This window comes from Tinamus guttatus, unplaced genomic scaffold, assembly GCF_059628265.1.
Source record: "Tinamus guttatus ecotype Peru unplaced genomic scaffold, ASM5962826v1 Tinamus_guttatus_pri_ptg000339l, whole genome shotgun sequence".
Taxonomy (NCBI): domain Eukaryota; kingdom Metazoa; phylum Chordata; class Aves; order Tinamiformes; family Tinamidae; genus Tinamus; species Tinamus guttatus.
This window is the reverse complement of record NW_028288873.1, coordinates 199462-219087: the sequence shown is the minus strand read 5'-3', so window position 1 is coordinate 219087 and position 19626 is coordinate 199462. Positions and strand designations below refer to the sequence as shown.

Sequence of the window (19626 nt, the reverse complement as noted above, 5' to 3'; positions counted from 1 at the left end):
TTCATTTAGTGCGTAAAACTGCCTGGAAACCTCGCTGGTAGAGCACACCTCAGTGCTTCTTCAAGAGCCTCCCTCCTGCAGCAATCGAGATCCCTATCAGCTCAACACCCCAGGGAACAGATACAAAACTGCTTGGTTTCTTTTATCTGCAAAGTATTTACTGCTGGGAAAAGAAAAGATCAAAAAGCCCATAAAGATTCTTGTGCTATAGCAGAATTCCAAAATCCATGGGGATTGCGGGGAGCCTGGGGCTTTTTCGGCTTTCTCCAGGGCACCGAGCTCAGGTCCCGGCATCGGTCCCCACCAGCTGGAGGCTGCGGAGGCTCCCGCGGCCCCGGCGCAGCCTCCGGCCCTCAGCTAACCCAGAGGGGCCCCGTGTTTAGCTGCATGTGGCTGTGCTGCTGCTGGCAGCCCTCATCCTCCATGTTAGCCATGTTCACCTGATGTTATTTACATTTCCCTAAATTCGTGAGGCTTGGAGTGCTCCGAGGTTCATAACCTGTCATGGTTTTCAGTAACTTCTCAAAGTCCTCCCTTGTGTTTTATTTATTTATATATTTATTTATTTGCTGTTGCTGTATCAGATTGGGTTGTTCTCTGCACTGTGCATCGAGCTGTTTTCCATAGCTGGAGCATGAAATGAATCCAGAGAGTTTTCTCCTCACAGTCTGCCTAACGAAAGGGAAGTTTCTCACTTGCCAAGGTAAAAATGCGCTTTGAAGCCTGTGCCTTTGCACTGTTCCCACTCGGATTCCTTATCTCGCGTCCTGCCCCGGAGCCTGCGTTCGTGGCACAGAGGCTCCCTGCCTTGTCCCGCTCCCGCAGGGGCCCCCGCGAGACGATTCCCGACATGTCCGTGCTGAGCAAACGCTCCGATTCTGCGGCTGGATTATCGCGGTTGACACAGGGCAGCCTCTCCTTCCACCCAGACAAAGAGCCTCATTCAAGAAGCAGCTTGTTTATCATCTCCAACTTTTGCTGATAAAACCATCACTCACACGTCCCATACCTTTAGAAAAGCCTTTTTTTTCCCCTGAACCAAGCTCTGCATTATATTCCCTAGGGGATTTCTTGTTAAGTGTTTCTCCAAAAAGCCTTCATTGCCCTACAAATTTTGGACAGTGTTATTAAAATTACGAGATAACTTTGAATTAGCATCATTAGCATCATTGAATTAGACATCCAAGCAGCATTTTCAAGATTGTTTCTGATCTCTTTCCGAAGCCTCCACTCCGGAAACATCCAGCTTTTGGATCCTGAAGTGATTCCAGACCCCGGAGTCCCGCGGCTCTTCCCATCTCCGACCCTTCCTCTCCATAGGTGTGTGCTGAGCCAAGCTTTTCACGGCTGTTCTTTGCTGTCGGAGTTTTCGGTGCTGACGCTGCCAGGCTTGCAGGGCCTGAGCTGGGCTTGTCGGTGTCAGCACTCGGAGCGGGTATTGACAGGTCCCCTGCGTCACGGGCGCAGCCTGGCACGGTCCTGGCTCGGGACACGTTTCGCTGCGTTCTGAGCTACGTGAACAGAGACAAAACGGTTTGTCAGGGCACAGGGGCCACGGGCTGGGTGGTGTCTGCACCCGCTGCAGTCAGGGCAGACCCCCTCGATTTGGTCCCTTTGCTTTTGTCCCCAGGTCACTAGTTATCCAAATGCCTCTTACAGTCGTTGCAAGTGGGAATATGGTGCCGAAGCCGTAGCCCTGGTTTGTGTTTAGCAGAGAACCGGGGAAATTTCCTTTGCTTTGCTTCTGGAACCCTGGTGGGAATGAAGTCAGCGAGGTGTGTGCGAGGTGACCGTTCCCATTTGGAATGTGAGTGATGCTCTGTATGCCCGTCAGGCTTTGGGAATGAAGGTGGCTGAAGTTTTGTTACCTAACTCTACGAACTGAGGGTTTTATTGTAAGCTGAAGATCAGCTTCTTCAATTTCTATGAGGATAGAAAGTGAAGGAATCACCCCAGCCTCTCACTGCCATTTGCTTCCCTAGGGATCTTGTCAAACCATTTTAACAGCTCTGTTTTACCCTCCCAGTCTCCCTCCCAGGGCTCCCTCCCGGCCAAAGCCACGAAACATCTCCCTGTTGCTGCTCTTGGGAGCCCGCAGCCCTTGCGGCTCCTCACGTAATTCCCGCTGTCCCCACGCTGGGGACCCAACGCTCAGGGCTCCTGCTGGCCTCAGAAGTTGGCTGAGGAGACGGGGACGGAGCCGAAGCCCCCGTGTGTCACCGAGGTTGGATAGTGCTGGTGTTTCCCAAACAAGGCCAAATTGCGGTAATGATATCATAAACAGAAGTTACATTTGCAAGAAACAGATCACTTTTATTAGAGTAGATACAACAATTCAGTACAGGAAAGAACTTGAAATGACTAAACACCAAACCTACTTCAAAAGGAAATCAGTGCTAAACACAGCAGTCTGCCTAGATGCCAGGTAGGCCAGGCTTTTCTGTGCTTGAACATGCTCATTTCCAGCAGTTTGTAGTGATTCCTCTCCGTTTTGATTCCTGTGTGTTGGCTGCCCCGTGCCAAACCCCGCATTTTTAAGGTGCAATGTCGAAGCCCTCTAGTTCCTCTTGCCGTCAGCCGCCTTGTCCCCTGCGTCTGCAAGAAAACAAGGAAGGAGCAGGCGCCATCGAAGGGTGGCCCAGAGCCGCGCTCTGCCAGGGCCCCGAGTTACGGCCCCCTCATCTCATTCCCTTCTCCCAGGTGTTTTCCTCTTCCTGGCACTGATTTGAATCCCACATCACTTCTACTCCACAGCTGAAACTTTAAAGCTCAAGAAATAGTTTTCTTGCATGTTCGTACAACGCCCTCGAGCTGGCCAAGCTCAGACTTCTTGGATCCTTTCACCTGGGGGAATGACTATTCAGTTGGTGATGTGCTTAACCTTTCCCGGAGCATAGTCAGACTTTTTGATTGATGTCTCGCATCTTTTAATGACTATAATTTGCTAAATTCTAGCCGGAGTCATCATTGGCTACTACTTCGGTTTGTTTTCAGAGTCAGAGCAGCAGCCCTGTCTCTAAAATAGGCACAGCTACCACAGGGAATGCGTTTTTCTTTTTAGAAAGAGAAAACATCCTTACCAGCAGCAGAAAGGGAGCCAAACGTCCTGTAAAGCAACGAGATAGCGGATGAGAGGAGGGGGAGCAGCGGGGAGGAGGCTGCAGGAAGCAAAGTCTCGAGCAGCTACATGTTAGACATGGTCAGATGGGAGATACTCATTTCCTTGCCACCCCCTTCGGCAACAGCATTAATGACTGAAGTGAAAAGACATTTCTGGAGAACGGGGAGTAAGGGAAGTCCCAGCTTTTAAACTCCTACCTCGTTTCTTGTTTCGGGCTATGAAATATTATCCTCCTTGTGGCTATATGGGAGATGACAGAGCTGCGGGCACTCCAGTGGCTGTCGGGGGCGAGCTAAGCTGCTCTGCATTCAGGTCCCTTCACAGTGTTTATTCCTACAGTGAATCCTATGAGGGAAAACTACCCGCAACAGGAATTTGGGGGAATTTGGGATTATTTTTAAAACGTGACTAACTGCATTAAGTTCCCTAAACATCCAGTATGTGCTTAGTTGCCACTGTGACTGGTGGCTGTGTTTAATCCTGTGCCGTTTGCCAGCTTGGCCCCTCGTTTTCCTGCTCTCTAAGCTGCCTACGGAACATAAATGGAGACTGGGGCGTTTTCTAGCACGGCCCAGAAAAATCATTTGCCAGATGCTGAACGGGCAGGAGGTGGCGGCCGGGCGCGCGGCGCCCGCACGGCTACTCACGGGCTGTCGTGGCCCTCGAGGAGCTGGCGGTACGTGGCGATCTCCTGCTCCAGGCGCGTCTTGATGTCCATGAGGACGCGGTACTCGCTGTTCTGGCGCTCCATGTCGGCGCGCAGCTCGCCCAGCTGCGCCTCCACGCTGGAGATGAGCGCCTGGATCTGCGCCAGCTGCGCTCCGTAGCGCCCTTCCGTGTCGGCCAGCGTGTTTTCCAGCGCCGCTTTCTGCGGATGCACAGAGGGAAGGGAGGATGGGGGGCTGCTGGCGGGAGCGGGCCCGCGCGCGGGGCCGGGCGCGCGGCGCCGGGACGCACCGTGCTCAGCTGGGACTGCAGCTCCAGGTCCAGCCCCTGCAGTGTGCGCCGCAGCTCCGTCACCTCCGTCTTGCTGCTCTGCAGCTGCTCCGTGTTGACGGCGACTTCACGGTTCAGCTCCTCGGTCTGAAACGGGGGAAAAACTTGGGTGAGAAATGCCAGGCTTCTTCCTAGAGCCCATGAGGCTTTCACAGCCCTCCCATGCACACTTCAAAAACCATTTCCTTTCTTTTGTGGATCTTTTGGTTGGTATATTGTACGTGTGTGGAGCGTTCTCTACCTTGCTGTGGAACCAGTTCTCAGCATCCTTCCTGTTCTTTTCAGCCAGGTATTCGTACTGCTCTCTCATATCCGCCAGGATCTTGGACAGGTCAACGCCTGGAGCAGAGTCCACTTCAACACTGACTTGGCCGGCCACTTGTCCTCCCAGGGCACTCATTTCCTAGGCAGCAGGGCATGGGAAGACAAAAGAGGGCACAGTCATCAGCTGAAAACATCCTGACCTTCCTTGCTGACTTCGAGGTCCAGGACCTGTCTGACTATCCTTAGGTGCTCACAGAGTTAGTCTGCGCTGCTGGAGAGCCCAAGGCAATCCCGAGGACTCCCCCTTCACACGTGCTGTTTTTCTAACGCTGTTTCCAGATGTGCCTTGGGGTTTTTCTTACCTCCTCATGGTTCTTCTTGAGGTAGGCCAGCTCCTCCTTGAGGTTCTCGATCTGCATCTCCAGGTCAGCCCTGGCCAGGGTCAGCTCATCCAGGACCCTGCGCAGGCCGTTGATGTCGGCCTCCACGCTCAGGCGCAGAGCCTGCTCCGTCTCAAACCTGGCAGCAAGGAAAGAGTCGCACCTTGGAGCCCGGCTGGTGGGGAGCGTTTCTGTCTTGTTTCCTTCCCCAGCTTGGCCTACTTTAGTTAATTAGTTCGTTTTTATTAAATTTTATCAAAAGGGCCTGTGCAGCTTTGCACAGCACAGGGGGGTCAGGGCACTGTGTTTGTCTCAAACCTTCCAAACAGCAGAGCAAAACACAACTGCTGAGGGAGCTGGGGAGCCAGCATGCCATGAACGCAGCATACGGTGCAAATGTATCCAGGTTTGTAGGGCAGAAACCCTGACATTTAGCAAAGTTCAGTGTTAAACCCGGCTCCGTATGTGCCACATGATATAAAATTGTCTGTAGTGTAGATGAGGCTTTCTGCAAATCTGTGAAGGGTTGGGTCACAATGACAGGATTGAACCATTGATAACACACAGACTTTTATTAACTTTGCTCTAGCACAGCCACCACCCAGTGGCTCAGCAAGGGCACTCACGGGCATTAGAGCCCTTTTGCCTTCCAGAAAATAGAATCATGGAATCACGGAATGCTCAAGGTTGGAAGGGACCTCTAGAGATCATCCAGTCCAACCCCCTGCACACGCAGGGTCACCTAGAGCACGTGGCACAGGGCTGCGTCCAAGCGGGATTGAAGATCTCCAGAGAAGGAGACTCCACAACCTCTCTGGGAAGATACTCACTTGGTTTTGAAGTCATCAGCAGCCAGCCTGGCGTTGTCGATCTGCAGCACCACCTTGGAGTTGTCGATGGTGGCAGCCATGATCTGCAAACACGGGGAGCGACTCAGGGCCGGAGCCGGAGCCGCTTCCCTGCGGCATCGGCACGGAGGACTGAGCTGCGCCGGGTCTCAGCGGGGAATGGCAAATGCAGGGATCAATCCGAGTACTTGGAGTACAGTACGTTTGCATACATAATGCAATAACATAAACAGTGCACCTTCATACTTCATTCCTGTACTCCTTGAATACGTTTTTATTTCCTAGCCTAACCACTGCTCAGTGACTCTTTTAATGCACTATGAACAGCCACAAGGGATTTTTTTATTATTATTATTTTAAAAGGATTGTTTAAATGTGTATCTGGAAAACTTGTCTTTTCATCAGGCACTTTCAAAAATCAGGAGATCATCTAGAAAAGCAGGTGGAACTCCCTGACTAAAGGGAATAGAAGCCAAGTGGGAAATTGCTACTGCAATGAGAAAATGAAATTCCCCGTTGTGTTTGCTCCTGGAACCGGGTTGCTGAAGCCGGGCAGAGGGTGAATGGTTAAAGCAAGAGCAAAGTAGCTGCAAGGGAGGGGTCATGAACTCCAAGCTGAACCTCCCGTTTTGGTTCATTTATTTACCCAGGTTAGTCAGCAGCCCTGTGTGTTTGCCAGGGTGTGTGTCCTGCTAGAGCAACCTGTTATCGCCCGGCCGTAGCTGGGGGGGCAACAGGGATCCCGCCGTTATCGGGGCGATCGGTCACTGCGTGGCTGCTGCTTTCTTGGGCCGTGAGCCAAGTATTGCAGCGCTCTGATTTCCATGCCCAGCTCAAGGAAGAGACTCCTACAAGGCAAGTCCGTCTATGGGGAGGAAATCCTCAAATACTCCCTTCACATTTGCAAAACTGAACGGGACCAGGTCTTATTTTTCCTATTGAAACGATGGCTATGGGCCTCTCCAAAGGTTTGCAGGCTGCGAGGCAGGCAAGAAATTGCAGAGGCAGGTGGGTTGCTGTTAACTTGCTGTTGTCTGATTTAGAAGGCTTGCTTTATATATACATGCATACATGCGTGGATATATGGATCAGTTAATTCTGAAGATAAGTGCAATACTTACCAATAAGTACTATCTGCTGAAGTTATTGAAATATAGAAAAAAGCTCTACACAAAAGTCTGCAAAATTAAGTGAAACTGTTAGAGAATTTACTGCAGTTTGCTGGAGCGCTGCTCAGATTTACCTCTGCTGTGGCCTCAAATCCACTCATCCTCATCGCTGACTGTTGAAAACAAGTGTCATCAGGGAGCTAAGCACTGCGGCATCTCAAGCTGCCTGCTCTATTCATTCTCTTCCCTAACGTTTTCAATGGTAGTTCATTCCCCAGGGAACCTGCTCGTTATCCATCCCTGCTGACTCACCGCGATCCGTTTAATCTTCCTATCGTTTTTGTAATCCGCAATCCCTCCCGGCTGTTTTTCTAGTAAAGATTCTCTCTGTTTGTGCAAACTAAGCTGCTTTTCAATAAATGCTAACACCTACCTTTTCTCGAAGGTCTTCGATAGTCTTGTAATAAGGACTGTAGTCCCGAGCAGGGCCTGGTCCTTGTTTCTGGTACCAGTCTCGGATTTTGATTTCAAGATCGGAATTCGCCTCTTCCAGCGCTCGCACTTTGTCCAGGTAGGATGCCAGGCGGTCGTTCAGGTTTTGCATAGTTATCTTTTCGTTCCCCGAAAGGAGGCCATCGCCACTGCCCAGGCCACCGCTGTAGCCGCCACCAAAGCCACCAGAGAAGCTACTGCTAAAGCCACCGCCATAGCCACCACCGACAGCGCTGCCGAGGCCGGAGGAGACCAGCCGAGCAGAGGAGACCTGCACGCCCCTGCCACCAGATCCCCCGTGGATACTCGGGGCCCTGAAGGAGCCTCCAAGTCGGACTGAGGAGCCACCAAGACCCCCAGGCCCAGAAAAGGTGGCTTGCCTGAAGCTGTAAGTGGCCATGGTAAGAAATGCCAAAGCCCTGACCCAAGTCCCGGTTCACAGAGCGCGTGGCCGGCGCAGCGCTCTGCGGCTCTCCCCCAGCCCACGCTTTTATGCAGCTCCGGAGGGAGTTGTCTCTCCAAGGTGTTATCCGAGCCCAGGAATTTATCGGCCAGAGCCTTCTGCCAACACAGCCATTCCTCCCATTGGTCAGCGGCTGTCAATGGGCTGCGGTTCTTTGCCAAATACCTGGCTACCTGGGAGCTCCTTCCCTCCCCCGGAGCCGTTTCCGCTTGGAACAAAAGGGGGATTCAGAGAACGGTCCCGAGCGCTCGTAAATCTAGAATTACTGTTCACCCGAGCGCGGAGAGGGCCGGGAGCCCGCGCCTCTGCTGCCCTGAACACCGCTGTGCCGCCGCACGGGCGCTTGGGCACGTAATCTCAGCAAAGGGCTTTAACACAGATGAATTCAGCGGCCGACCGAAAACAGAGCCCGAAGGGAGCCGGGGTGGGGAGCTGCCACCTGCTCCCGCTTCCTTCCCTTGTGAAAAGGCCTGCTTCCAAAAAGGGAAATTCCACTAAAAGTTCTTCGCTCTCAGTGTTTTTGGATGTGAAAAAGCGTGTTTTTGTACAAATGAGAGTCCTCTTTGCAGCAGAAATAAGGTTTCAGCTTCGCCAAGGATCTCTGCCATGAGCAGCAGCAGGAAAAGGGGCCTCGTTAGGCAGTATGACCTTTCACTGCTACCAAAAGAGGGAAATCAGGGAAAAAAAAAAAAGCAGAATCACTTAGTCTTTGGTCTTTGAGATTCATGAAAATGTTATTCCTAAAATGTTTAAATCTTAAATGTTTAAACGTGGCCTGCAAGAAATGCATAGGCTGCACCAAGGCCTGTCCAGTCTTGATACACACATAAAAATGCCCCAGGTCTGTTAAACAACAGCCCAGAGCGTCGCTCCCGCGCACCGAGGGAGATGTCAAACTGCAGGGCAAGAACAGGGAGTGCGAAAGAATAAACAGACGGCCTGGAAGGGGGCCAGGACACCTGTGTCAACAGCTCCATTGCAAACTTTCTGTATCCGATTGGGCTGTGTCAAAAAGAGCAACCCCGCAAGGACGCGGGTAGGGAATATCTCGCTAGATGTGTCCGTACGTGCACGGCGCGGCGCGCTCGGTGCCAGCCCTGCAGCGCATGCGGCCGGGACGGACCCTTCCTAGGGGAGACGGAGGGTGGTTCTGCCTGCCGGGCTCCCCCCGTCCTCCCCCGGGTCTGCACGGCCTGTTCAGCGGGGTAGGAAAACCTGCCCGGCCGGTCTGCTCCAGCCTGGGAGCCACAACGAGCAGGGACAGGGACGTATTGTCAGCCCCAAGGCCGTCCTTGGAGCCGAGGGGCCGTGCGCCATCGCTATTCTCCCCTTAATAAATAGATTTTTCTATAAGAATTTTTGTACTGTCTTATCCTCACTACCGGTACGACTGTGGTAGTCCTGTAAATACTGATGTATCCAGAAGCAGCTTTTTCACTCTCTTTTGTCTCTTTCTTGCTCAGAGGCCCATTGAGTTGCGACTTCAAAGCAATTCGAAATCGTGGCGCCGCGCTAGGGGCCTGTGACCTTGGCAAGGGCCCTCCAGGTTTGGAGCCCGCGTTGAAGCGTTTTCAGCCCAGATCCCTTGTGTCTTCTCCGCGTTTGCCAGCAGAGGCTGCTGTACGAACTGGCATCCCGCTCCGCCGGCAGCTCCGTCCTCGCCACAGGGAACAGCGAACGCCTGGGCCTGGTTTCACCTCAGCCCGTCGCCTCGATGCGCTTTAACGCGACAGCGCGCAAATGGCACCCCCAGCACAGGCAGGGGAAGCCCAGGGGCGTCTGCGCCACGGAGCTGCGGCCGCGGCCCCGGTTTAGGTCACGGCAGGGCCTGGGGCCGCCCGACTGTCACCTCCTTCCCACCGGGGACAGCGACGGAGCCTCCTGGGCCCACGAGCAGCCTCTTGCTCTCCTCAAAGTGCAGGCAAACAGACCCTTTACCCCACGCACCTTACAGGTGCCAGGGGGCGGTGAGGTTGGGCCTGTTGTTGTGGTAGTGGGAATGGCCGGTCGGAGCAGCACGTAGCACGAGGCAGGGCAGGAGCCTGCAGGAGTTTGTGGCTATGAGTAGGGCCAGAAAAATGTCCCAAAATAGGGCATTTCAGCTACCCCAAGCGCACCCGAGTGCGGTGCCATCTGACCGGGCAGAAAACAGGAGCGCCGGGTGTCCAGCGGGGAGCCCTGCGGCCCGGCCAGGCCCGAGTCGCTGCCCTGCTGTGTGGCAGAGCCTGCTCGGGTCTGGTTTTAGTCTGGTTTTACTCCCTCTAAAAATTCTGATTTTAGTCCCTCTAAATGATTCTTTCAGTTCAGCTGCTTGCACACCCCTTGCTGCACACACACGAAAAAGGGCTTCCCTGTCCCTTTCCTTCCCTGTAACTGTCACGGCTGTGTTCAGGGTGAATGTAGTTCAGAGAGGGGTTGCAGACATCATCTGATGAAGTTAGGACAGCTTTCTGGAGCCCTATTAAATAATATGCACAACCTTAATTTCCATGTGAATGTCACTGGCTCCAGCTAAATCTGAGTATTCATAAAATTAATAACAAATCAAGTCACTTGCTGGACACATATTTTTCTTTGCATTGCAGAAAAGTTTTATTAGAGATACTGTTATCAGCAGAAAGAAGATCACTAACTTTGGTGCAGATTAATGAATAGCAATGACGGTGACTACATATGAGGAGCGATACAAAAAGGAAGAAGTTGTGGATTTGCGGAGGAGTCGTCTTAGCCTCGTGAGTGACTTGGGTCGAGCCGCCCGCATTGTGGAGCCTCCCGGGGAAGGTCTGCGTGGGCGCCGGGCCGCAGATCGGAGCGCGGCGGCTCCTTCCCTGCGGCCTAACACACTCGTGCCTGCCCTGGGGAAGGAAGAGGGAAGCGTTACCCGGGCTGACAGGGAGATCGAGGGCCTCCTGCAGCCCAGCGCGTTCGGATGTGTTCGGTCATGTAAACGCCCGGCTGTTTGAGCAAGGAGGTGGGGAAGAAGCTTGGTCTGTGCCTGTAGGTGAAGCTAAGGCACCCTGCAGATGTTTCATACTGAGTGGTTTCATGCCCGTTGCAATAAAAACATAACACAGGGAAGATTAACAGGCAAACAGAAATGAAGCATAAAAAGGGAAAGCCACGGGGAGAGGGTAAATTAGGATTTCTTACCTGTCTTCTCACCAAACTGGCTATGAGAGTAGGAAGAAGAAGAGTAGGACTGGGAGGCTCCTCCGCCTGCTTGGACAGACCCTTGAGACACCCTGCAGGAGGGAAGCGGTTTTAATGACTGCCACGAGGACGGCATTAACAGCCGTGCAGCGACAGGGTGCCCTGCAGAAACAGCACTACTTCTGCAACTTGGAAACAACTCCTTTCATTTCATGATTTCTTTCCCTTCCAGCTCTATTTTCGTAGAAAGCTGCCGGAACAGAAATAACCAAAGACTATAAAAGCAAAGTACAGCTCTCGCATTCCCGCTGGGATGGTTCATCAGATGAAAGAGGAGAGTTCATTACACTGTGCGTGTGCATGGTGCTTCCTCTCATGAGATTTATTCTGGGTAAGCAGGCCAAGAAGAATTAGATAAACTATAGAAGAACATCACTAACTGAATGCTTTACTTTTCCCACTGTTTTTCTATAGATTAAAAGTACAAAGATGCATTTCAATGCAGACACTGTGAAAAATGTGTTCAGATTTAAGCAAGAGGATTGTAGAATATTATAATCTATCTTCTGCAAGTCTACACAGATGCAGGACTGTGATGAATTTAAGCCCTTATTTACAAACTGAATACGTACGCGATGTCCTGCTGTCCCTCGTGCAGCAGGGCCCGGTACTGAGCGATCTCCTGCTCCAGGCGGGTCTTGATGCCCAGCAGCATCTTGTACTCTTGGTTCTGAGTCTCCATCTCGCAGCGGAGACTGGCCAGCTCCTCCTCGACAGAGTTAATCTGCCCTTGGAGCTGCTGCAGCAGGCAGCCGTAGCGAGCGTCGGTTTCTGCCAAGGAGTTTTCCAGGGAGCTTTTCTGCAAGGGCAAGGCCGGAGCTGAGGAGCGGGGCGGGAGCGGGTGCGTTTGGAGGAGCAGAGGCCCCGCGCGGCTGCGCGCGTACCGTGCTGAGCTGCGCCTGCAGCTCGATCTCCAGGTTCTGCATCTCGCGCCTCAGCTCAGTGAGCTGGTGGCTGCTGGTCTGGATGTCCTGCGTGCTGGACGTGACCTGCCGGTTGACTTCTTCGATCTGCCAGGGTGCAAAGGCAAAGAGACCTTGGGAGTGAGGAGACCGTGACGGGGAGCAGGGTCTGGCCGAGAGGAGAGCCGAGCAGAGGCCTCCCCTTGCAGTTGGACCCACCTTGACCTCGTACCACTGCTCAACCTCTCGGCGGTTCTTGTCGATGATCTCCTCGTATTCGTTTCTCAGGTCATTGAGGATCTTGGTCAGGTCTGGTCCCGGAGCGGCGTTGACCTCCACGCTCACGTCACCCCCGGTTTGGGACTGCAGCAGCCTCATCTCCTGCAGAGAGTGGCAAGAGAGCGGCCCAGAGAACAGGTCACCTCTTCATTCATTCATTGACGGGCCACAAGTGACATCGGGTGGGAACGTCACCGCTGGGGACCCCGGAGGATGAGGACAGCATTTGTGGAAGACCCCGATCATCCAGCATCGTCTCTTACCTCCTCGTGGTTCTTCTTCAGGGCGATGAGCTCATCCTTGAGGGACTCCAGCTCTGTTTCCAGAGAAGCCCTCGTGAGAGTGAGGTCATCGAGGAGATTCCTCAAGCCGTTAATATCGGCCTCCACAGTTTGTCGGATGACCAGTTCATTCTCGTACCTGTAGCGTGTGGAGGGGAGGCAGGGGTGGGGAGCTGGGGTGAGAAGAGCTGTCCTGGCCCTGCCGCTTCCTCCCGCTTTGGCAGCAGAAGGACACGGGGTCGGGGTCCCTGCCTGGGCTGGCGCCTGCGTGCGCAGGACACGACGGCCCCGCGCGGGTCACTCACTTCATTCGGAAGTCGTCGGCGGTCATCTTGCTGTTGTCGATGTCCAGCAGCATCTTGTTGTTGTCCACAGTGGCAGAAATGATCTGCAAGAGAGCGGAGGTGGGAGGGATCCCGCGGGCGCCCGAGGCGCCGAAGGAGGCGGAGAGGAGCCGCGAGGCGCTGGCCGGGCCCTGCGGCTGCTGGAGGCGCTGCCGGAGGAGGCAGGGCCTGGCAAGGAGCGCGGGCGCCGAGGGCTCTCCTACCTGGTTCTGGAGCTGCTCGATGGTCTGGTAGTAGGAGCTGTAGTCCTTGGAGGCGCCGGGCGCCTGTTTGCGGTACCACTCGCGGATGTGCTGCTCCAGCTGGGCGTTCTCGTCCTCCAGCCGGCGCACCTTGTCCAGGTAGGTCGCGAGGCGCTCGTTGAGGTTCTGCATGGTGACCTTCTCGTTGCCGCTGAGGAGGCCGTCCCCGCCGGACACGAAGCCGCCCGCGAAGCCGCCCGTGAAGCCGCCCGCGAGGCCGCCCGCGAAGCCGCCCGCGTACAGGGGCGCTCCGTAGCTCATGCCGCAGGCGGCCCCGCCGTAGCTGCCGGCGCCCATGACGGAGGCGGCGTAGCGGCGCGAGGACGCGGAGGAGCCCCTGCCGCTGCCCCCGGCGCAGAGCCCTCCGCCGCTGCGGTACGAAGCGCTCGACGTCCTCTTGATGCTGCAGCTCATGGTGACGCTGGAAGGTGCCGGGGCCCGAGGCGAAGCTGCTGCAGCGCTGGGTGCAGGAGAGGCGAGTGCGGCCCGTGTCTTTGCAGCTCCTCTTTATACCCTGCTGCTGGGTGTCACCCGAAGGCCCTGCAGCTTCCCATGAGCTTTGCCAGCCTTCCCGCTCATGCCAGAAGTGATGTGCTAAGGGAAATTTCTTTTGGGATTGGGGAGCTGCCTGCCCATGGCTATTGTGTTTGCATGCTGATTCACCCAAAGCACGCACTCTAATTTCGGGTGGGTGGCTGTGTGTTAGATTTTGTTTTAGATAGTTGCTGGCTACTCAGCCAGTGAGAGTCATTTTAATGCTTTATCTTTGATCTTTGTAGTCCTTTTTTGTCCTGAGAAGAGGTGATTAAAGCACCACCTAGTTCCTCTTGCTGCCTTAGTTTCAGAGCTGGAGAAATACGAACTCGGGCACCCCAGGTGCGAAGGGCTCGTCCTGCCTCAGAGCTGCCTCCGTGTCGTGTTGGAAACCTGCTCTGTGAAGGGTTGAGGCCCTAGGGGAGTGGGAAGGGCCGTGGTGGGAAGTGTCTGTTGTGGAGCTTAATGGTAAATCCTGACAGGGTGGTCTCTGGGCAAGCAGTGCTACATCTACAAACATTTCTGGTAGTGTTATCTTTAGGGAGCAGCCGTACGTCTTGTACAAGGATATATGGGTATGGGGAGATGTCATTGTTTATAGTCGTGGTGATTTGGGGAATCTTCTGTAGAATTCCAGTCAGTGCAGGAGTATTTACTTTTAAAAATATTACTTATTTTTTATACCCACTAAAATGAATATGTGGAGTCCGGAGGGCAACCCTTCCTGTGCCTTGTGAGAGGAGAGGGAAAGGATTTAGCATTTTAACTTAGCAAGGCCAAGTGTCACCCGGCCTCACCCTGCTCTCCCTGTGCCAGGAGGCCCCGGGCTGTGCCAGGGACAGCGCTGGTGTCTGCAGAGCAGGGCCGAGAGCTGGCGCCGTCCATGGGAGCCCACGGGATCTGGAGGAGGCTCCCGTGGGGCCTGCAGAGCAGTGCCAGGAGGACAGCGCTGGGGCTGGGATTTGGGCCCCGACGGCAGCGACTCCGCCGTGATGGCCCTTCAGGTCCTGTCCCCCTGTGTGTGGCCTCCCCAGCGCTGCAGCGGCTCCGTGCGCGATTGCGGCGCTCCTGGAAGGGGCACGATGTGATGAAGCTCTGCTGGGAAGTGTCATTTTGCCTTTAGATGACCAAGGAAGGCATTAGCTCTAAGTGTAGAAGACGCATGACACCTTCATGTGAGAGTAACGCTTTGATGGGAATTCACCTCTTTGGAAGTTAAAAATTCCCATTTCATTTATTTGTCAGATATTTTATTTTATGATTTTACTCACACATGACTTGTAGCTGTGGATGGAGCAATATTTTCACTGTAGCCGCACAATAATGAGCCCCAGAAAGTCACTATTGTGTGTTATAATTGTCTGAGGAATCATGGAAAGCCATTTACCCAGTTTCTAGATCCCCCTACACATATGTTCAGGTACACAGATCATAAATTAGTGGTTTGATCTTCATAATGATGATTGTTCCTTTATTAGTGGCACTCCAATTACCTGCTCGGCAGAAGCAGCTTTGCATATTTTATTGCAACTGAGTCATTATTATTAAAAAATGAAAATTATTTTCTCACAGGGTGTGATTCCTTAGTCATATTTTCCTCATTAGATTGCTGAAATGCTCTTTTATTCTTCCTTATGAGGTGTTTATTGCTGCTTGGCATTAGCGCCGGAGGTGTTGAGTTTATACGTCCTTTCTGGATGTTTTGCATCACAGCGCCTGGCCTGGCAATTCCACATTTTCGCAGTGATGTAATTCCATGCTATCAGCAGATCTCTTTCCTTGGTCGCTCTGTCTGTGTCTCTCCCATTTTTGTTTTTAGCAGCTGATTTAACTCTCCTTCTGCCGTGTAAGTCCTGGGCGTTTCCGTGTCTCCTGGAGGTCCTTGGGGCGCTGTCCTGTGGACACAGGGCCTTGGCCGGAGGTGACTGTTTGGAGTCTGTGGTGGCACCGGGTCCCTCCAGGTGCCATTGGCTTCCCTGATCCCTGCAGTGTCGGAAGAAGTCGGAGCATTTGCTGCTGTGGAGGGTTATGCAGCTGCTGAGCTGCTGGAGGGAGCACTGGTGTGAAATGGTACCTTCCCTCGGAAGACTTCTCGCTGAAGAGCGCACTCCATGAACATAAATCAGGCAGGTTTCTTTGAAGCAGCAGCCACATGAAGCCTTTCCAAGCACTGTTTAATCTCTGGAATTGGGTGCCGAGCCACAAACAGGCGCTCTGAAGTGGCACAAAGCTCCCAAGTGGGTGGTTTACGCAGCGCCGAGGCCATCGCTGCTGCGTGTGTGTCTTTAGTGAGCCAGGAGGGAGAGGGGACTACGGCAATATTGAGTGGCAGGGAGTTGTTCTCCAGCAGGTGAAGCAACCTTGCTGTGGGTAAGAAGAGAACTGCTCCCATGAGCTTCATCGGGAGCTTCATCTGCCCTTTCCTCAACCTCCAGCGCCACCACTGAGTGTCACCCAGCTGCGAATCTCTTATTTTATCCCCAGGTGAATCGATTTCGTAACACCATTTGTGTTCTTATTTTTCTCCTAGGTGATTCACTGAGATGGAATCTTAGACCTTGCTCATGTGTAGACATAGAGAACACCCTGGGAAAGCTGAATGGTTTTAGTTCCCCAGCCTATCTCAATTGTCAGTAAGTCAAATGGCTTTGCACAGTAAACCCCAGGAAAGAAACGGTTTTGATCTGGAGCACTTGCAGCATCCAGAGGCTCAATGTTTATTACTCCTCTCTTGAAGCAGCCTTTCTGGCTGCTCCTGTAATTCCCATCTCCTGAAAATGTCATAAATGTGCCCTGAGTTTCAGAATACTTCTAATTCCGGTGATCTTTCCTGCCTTTTAGAATAAAGCAATGTTTTGTGAGTAATCCCCAAGGTATGTGAATGTCTTCCAAGACAGTGCTCCTCTCCCTGTCACACTTGTCTCCCTTCAAGAGTCCCGCTTAGGATCAGTGACAGTTCCTCCCTCCGGGGCGTTATTTAGTTTTATTGTCCCTTTTGTTAATGCAGAGTGGGTCTTTCTAAGAGTGTGTCACAAAGTGTGACATGGTGTGTGTTTGATTAGGTGGCCTGATACATGGAAGGTGCTTTAGGTTTGCTGAATGAAATGAATTCTCAGCCATGTTTTCATGTGCATCACAGAAGGAAAGCTTTATTAGAGGCAGTGTCAGCAGCAGCAGATGTCCTTGAACGCAGGCTGAGAGGAGGAGGACGAGCTGGACACGCGTTGCAGAGGGGAAGCCGGTGCGGGCTGGGGACCGGGACGCCCGCGGAAGGGCTCCGGCTGCAGCAGCTCCGCTCCATGGGGCAGGCCGGGAGTCCCGGCGGGAGCGCGGCCGGCAGCATCCCGCTGCCGCTCTAACACACCCTGGCTTGGCCTGTGTGCAGACAGAGCAAACCGTCCCCTTCGAGCCTCCTGCTGCGCTCAGGAGAGCAGCGGCAGAAGCTCAGATGCCATCGAGCCTAGAAACGCTCAGGGCTGCATTTTGGTACCCCAGGGTGAAAGAACATACGCAGTCCTGTAAAGCTTCTGACTTGCAGTCTACTTTTTGACCGAGGGCAGAAAGAGGCTTTTGTATTTTAGCCCTCAACTCCTCCAGGAGGGGATCAGTGAGGTTCGTTCATTCCTGGGCTGCTTGACCTGGGCATCTTCCCCAGCCCCAAATACAAAACTTCTTTTTGAGCATGTATGTGGCAGGCATTACAGCAGGGATAACCCACTACTGGGCATCAAGATTAAAGAATGACATCTTACCGGTCATGTCACCGCACTGGGAGTAGGAAGCGGAATAGGAATGGGAGGATTTTCCACCTCCTTGGAGAGCTCCTTGGGAGGCCCTGTGAAAGAAGAGGAGTTAGTTCACAGCAACACAACACCTGTAAAGTGGGTACTCCATGAATGGAGGTACTGATGGCTCTGCAGATAGAGGAAGGCTGTAGCAACAAGGGAGCATTGGAGGATTTCTCCTCGTTGCCCTGCTCCAATAGGGAATACGTACGTGATGTCCTGCTGTCCCTCGTGCAGCAGGGCCCGGTACTGAGCGATCTCCTGCTCCAGGCGGGTCTTGATGCCCAGCAGCATCTTGTACTCTTGGTTCTGAGTCTCCATCTCGCAGCGGAGACTGGCCAGCTCCTCCTCGACAGAGTTAATCTGCCCTTGGAGCTGCTGCAGCAGGCAGCCGTAGCGAGCGTCGGTTTCTGCCAAGGAGTTTTCCAGGGAGCTTTTCTGCAAGGGCAAGGCCGGAGCTGAGGAGCGGGGCGGGAGCGGGTGCGTTTGGAGGAGCAGAGGCCCCGCGCGGCTGCGCGCGTACCGTGCTGAGCTGCGCCTGCAGCTCGATCTCCAGGTTCTGCATCTCGCGCCTCAGCTCGGTGAGCTGGTGGCTGCTGGTCTGGATGTCCTGCGTGCTGGACGTGACCTGCCGGTTGACTTCTTCGATCTGCCAGGGTGCAAAGGCAAAGAGACCTTGGGAGTGAGGAGACCGTGACGGGGAGCAGGGTCTGGCCGAGAGGAGAGCCAAGAGAGGCCTCCCCTTGCAGTTGGACCCACCTTGACCTCGTACCACTGCTCAACCTCTCGGCGGTTCTTGTCGATGATCTCCTCGTATTCGTTTCTCAGGTCATTGAGGATCTTGGTCAGGTCTGGTCCCGGAGCGGCGTTGACCTCCACGCTCACGTCACCCCCGGTTTGGGACTGCAGCAGCCTCATCTCCTGCAGAGAGTGGCAAGAGAGCGGCCCAGAGAACAGGTCACCTCTTCATTCATTCATTGACGGGCCACAAGTGGCATCGGGTGGGAACGTCACCGCTGGGGACCCCGGAGGATGAGGAGAGCATTTGTGGAAGACCCCGATCATCCAGCATCGTCTCTTACCTCCTCGTGGTTCTTCTTCAGGGCGATGAGCTCATCCTTGAGGGACTCCAGCTCTGTTTCCAGAGAAGCCCTCGTGAGAGTGAGGTCATCGAGGAGATTCCTCAAGCCGTTAATATCGGCCTCCACAGTTTGTCGGATGACCAGTTCATTCTCGTACCTGTAGCGTGCGCAGGGGAGGCAGGGGTGGGGAGCTGGGGTGAGAAGAGCTGTCCTGGCCCTGCCCCTTCCTCCTGCTTTGGCAGCAGAAGGACACGGGGTTGGGGTCCCTGCCTGGGCTGGCGCCTGCGTGCGCAGGACACGACGGCCCGCGCGGGTCACTCACTTCATTCGGAAGTCGTCGGCGGTCATCTTGCTGTTGTCGATGTCCAGCAGCATCTTGTTGTTGTCCACAGTGGCAGAAATGATCTGCAAGAGAGCGGAGGTGGGAGGGATCCCGCGGGCGCCCGAGGCGCCGAAGGAGGCGGAGAGGAGCCGCGGAGGCGCTGGCCGGGCTCTGCGGCTGCTGGAGGCGCTGCCGGAGGAGGCAGGGCCTGGCAAGGAGCGCGGGCGCCGAGGGCTCTCCTACCTGGTTCTGGAGCTGCTCGATGGTCTGGTAGTAGGAGCTGTAGTCCTTGGAGGCGCCGGGCGCCTGTTTGCGGTACCACTCGCGGATGTGCTGCTCCAGCTGGGCGTTCTCGTCCTCCAGCCGGCGCACCTTGTCCAGGTAGGTCGCGAGGCGCTCGTTGAGGTTCTGCATGGTGACCTTCTCGTTGCCGCTGAGGAGGCCGTCCCCGCCGGACACGAAGCCGCCCGCGAAGCCGCCCGTGAAGCCGCCCGCGAGGCCGCCCGCGAAGCCGCCCGCGTACAGGGGCGCTCCGTAGCTCATGCCGCAGGCGGCCCCGCCGTAGCTGCCGGCGCCCATGACGGAGGCGGCGTAGCGGCGCGAGGACGCGGAGGAGCCCCTGCCGCTGCCCCCGGCGCAGAGCCCTCCGCCGCTGCGGTACGAAGCGCTCGACGTCCTCTTGATGCTGCAGCTCATGGTGACGCTGGAAGGTGCCGGGGCCCGAGGCGAAGCTGCTGCAGCGCTGGGTGCAGGAGAGGCGAGTGCGGCCCGTGTCTTTGCAGCTCCTCTTTATACCCTGCTGCTGGGTGTCACCCGAAGGCCCTGCAGCTTCCCATGAGCTTTGCCAGCCTTCCCGCTCATGCCAGAAGGGACGTGCTTGGGAAATTTTATCTTGGGTAAGCAATACCCATTACCATTCTCTGCAGGTATGTCTGTGCTGATTCACCCAAAGCACACAATATAATTTCGGGT

General features: G+C 54.4%; 4 protein-coding genes across 4 annotated transcripts in view; 1 reads left to right on the top strand and 3 right to left on the bottom strand.

The window, feature by feature from the left end:
• Positions 1–2557: 2557 nt before the first annotated feature.
• On the bottom strand, positions 2558–7668 carry LOC104580733 (keratin, type I cytoskeletal 19). The gene is made up of 8 exons (XM_088529706.1): positions 7152–7668; positions 5592–5674; positions 4744–4900; positions 4359–4520; positions 4079–4204; positions 3769–3989; positions 3081–3106; positions 2558–2595 (listed from the first exon to the last, which is right to left on the bottom strand). The coding sequence occupies exons 1-8, from the start codon at positions 7608–7610 to the stop codon at positions 2558–2560; spliced, it is 1272 nt and encodes a 423-aa protein (XP_088385832.1). The 5' UTR covers positions 7611–7668.
• Positions 7669–8973: 1305 nt separating this feature from the next.
• LOC104572241 (NF-kappa-B inhibitor-interacting Ras-like protein 2) overlaps positions 8974–19626 on the top strand; it is a 208426-nt gene continuing 197773 nt past the window's right edge. Inside the window, exon 1 of the mRNA XM_088529731.1 lies at positions 8974–8981. The gene's annotated coding sequence lies outside the window, so the exon portion shown is untranslated. The remainder of the gene's footprint in view (positions 8982–19626) is intronic.
• LOC148593730 (keratin, type I cytoskeletal 19-like) lies at positions 10509–13345 on the bottom strand. Its single transcript, XM_088529730.1, has 8 exons — positions 12893–13345; positions 12651–12733; positions 12328–12484; positions 12005–12166; positions 11768–11893; positions 11456–11682; positions 10824–10915; positions 10509–10528 (listed from the first exon to the last, which is right to left on the bottom strand). The coding sequence occupies exons 1-8, from the start codon at positions 13343–13345 to the stop codon at positions 10509–10511; spliced, it is 1320 nt and encodes a 439-aa protein (XP_088385856.1).
• LOC104579264 (keratin, type I cytoskeletal 19) lies at positions 16821–19350 on the bottom strand. The gene is made up of 8 exons (XM_088529728.1): positions 18898–19350; positions 18655–18737; positions 18333–18489; positions 18010–18171; positions 17774–17899; positions 17462–17688; positions 17218–17300; positions 16821–16840 (listed from the first exon to the last, which is right to left on the bottom strand). The coding sequence occupies exons 1-8, from the start codon at positions 19348–19350 to the stop codon at positions 16821–16823; spliced, it is 1311 nt and encodes a 436-aa protein (XP_088385854.1).